This window comes from Rhinopithecus bieti, unplaced genomic scaffold, assembly GCF_001698545.2.
Source record: "Rhinopithecus bieti isolate Rb0 unplaced genomic scaffold, ASM169854v2 repeat_37125, whole genome shotgun sequence".
NCBI lineage: Eukaryota > Metazoa > Chordata > Mammalia > Primates > Cercopithecidae > Rhinopithecus > Rhinopithecus bieti.
In genome coordinates, this window is record NW_016841048.1 from 1,088 (window position 1) to 2,369 (window position 1,282).

General features: G+C 30.1%; 1 protein-coding gene across 1 annotated transcript; it reads left to right on the top strand.

Moving 5' to 3' along the window:
- Nucleotides 1-235: 235 nt before the first annotated feature.
- LOC108524977 (ankyrin repeat domain-containing protein 18B-like) lies at nucleotides 236-1,277 on the top strand (the record flags this gene model as incomplete). Its single annotated transcript, XM_017866045.1, has 2 exons — nucleotides 236-517; nucleotides 1,113-1,277. Coding segments are annotated over 2 exons (447 nt in total), but the record flags the coding sequence as incomplete, so codon positions are not given.
- Between the last annotated feature and the right edge of the window lie 5 nt (nucleotides 1,278-1,282).

Below are 1,282 nucleotides of genomic sequence, written 5' to 3' on the forward strand. Positions count from 1 at the left end.
TGCAGGCGTCCTGTGGCAAAGATGATGATAGTAGAGCATGTATTTTTGTGACTCATGGTAGCTTTAACTTTGTTCTTAAAATTCTGAGTAATTTAAGGGTTCACATTTGAAGACTGTGCTACATTATTGATAACATGTTATTGCAAGTACATGCATTTCAAACTTTGTTACTGGTTTTGTATTAGATTATTCGCAGCCTGCTTCACTATCAAGCTCTATTATTTTATTCATGCAGTTTGATGATCTTACGGCCGAGAAGGAAGCTGTATCTTCAAAATGTGTCAATTTGGCTAAAGACAATCAAGTTCTTCAACAGGAGTTTTTATCTATGAGAAAAATACAAGAGAAATGTGAAAAACTTGAGGAGGATAAAAAGATGTTGGAAGAAGAAGTATTAACTCTTAAGACACATATGGAAAACAATATGGTAGAACTTGGTAAAGTACAAGAATATAAATCGGAGCTAGAGGAAAGGACAATGCAGGCAATAGAAAAATTGGAAGAAATCCATTTACAGGTTAGTTTTTAAAGTCAGGTAAGTTTATCTGTAATGTGCTTTCATTTGTTTCACTGCAAATTATATTTTGGATATGTATATATTGTGTTTCCTCTGCCTCTCTTACAGCAATTTGCTTTGTAGAGTTCTAGAAAATAAGTGGCATCTTTTTTTTCTTTTAAATATTTTAATTTCCATTATTATTATAACAAAATCAGTATTTCAAAGTAATGATTCTCACTATAGAGTCATTTGATGATTAAGACCAGCTGGCATAAGATAAAACTGTGATTTAGAAATTATGTGATACTTTTGGATTGGTCTTAAGCTACGTTGTTCATTGTTTACTTTTTAAAATTATAAATGGATTCTATTTTTATAGGACCACATTACATTAATACTAACATAATTATGATTTCAAATTTTTACAAATCAGACTTAATTCTGAATTCAGTTATTAGTTTTGTTGATATTGCTGATAAATATTTTAAGCTTCAGCCTCTTTTTAACATATTCAAAATTGCTCTTTGAATCACTGACTCAAAATAAAAGGCAGCAAACATATGGTAATTAGGTTATAATTGTTTTAAAAATGTATTCTTTTCATTTGTTTTAGGAACAAGCAAAATATGAAAAACAATTAGAGCAGTTAAACAAGGATAATACGGCTTCACTAAATAAGAAGGAACTCACACTTACAGATGTGGAATGTAAATTCTCCAACATGAAAACTGCTTATGAAGAAGTTACAACCGAATTAGAAGAATATAAGGAAGCCTTTGCAGT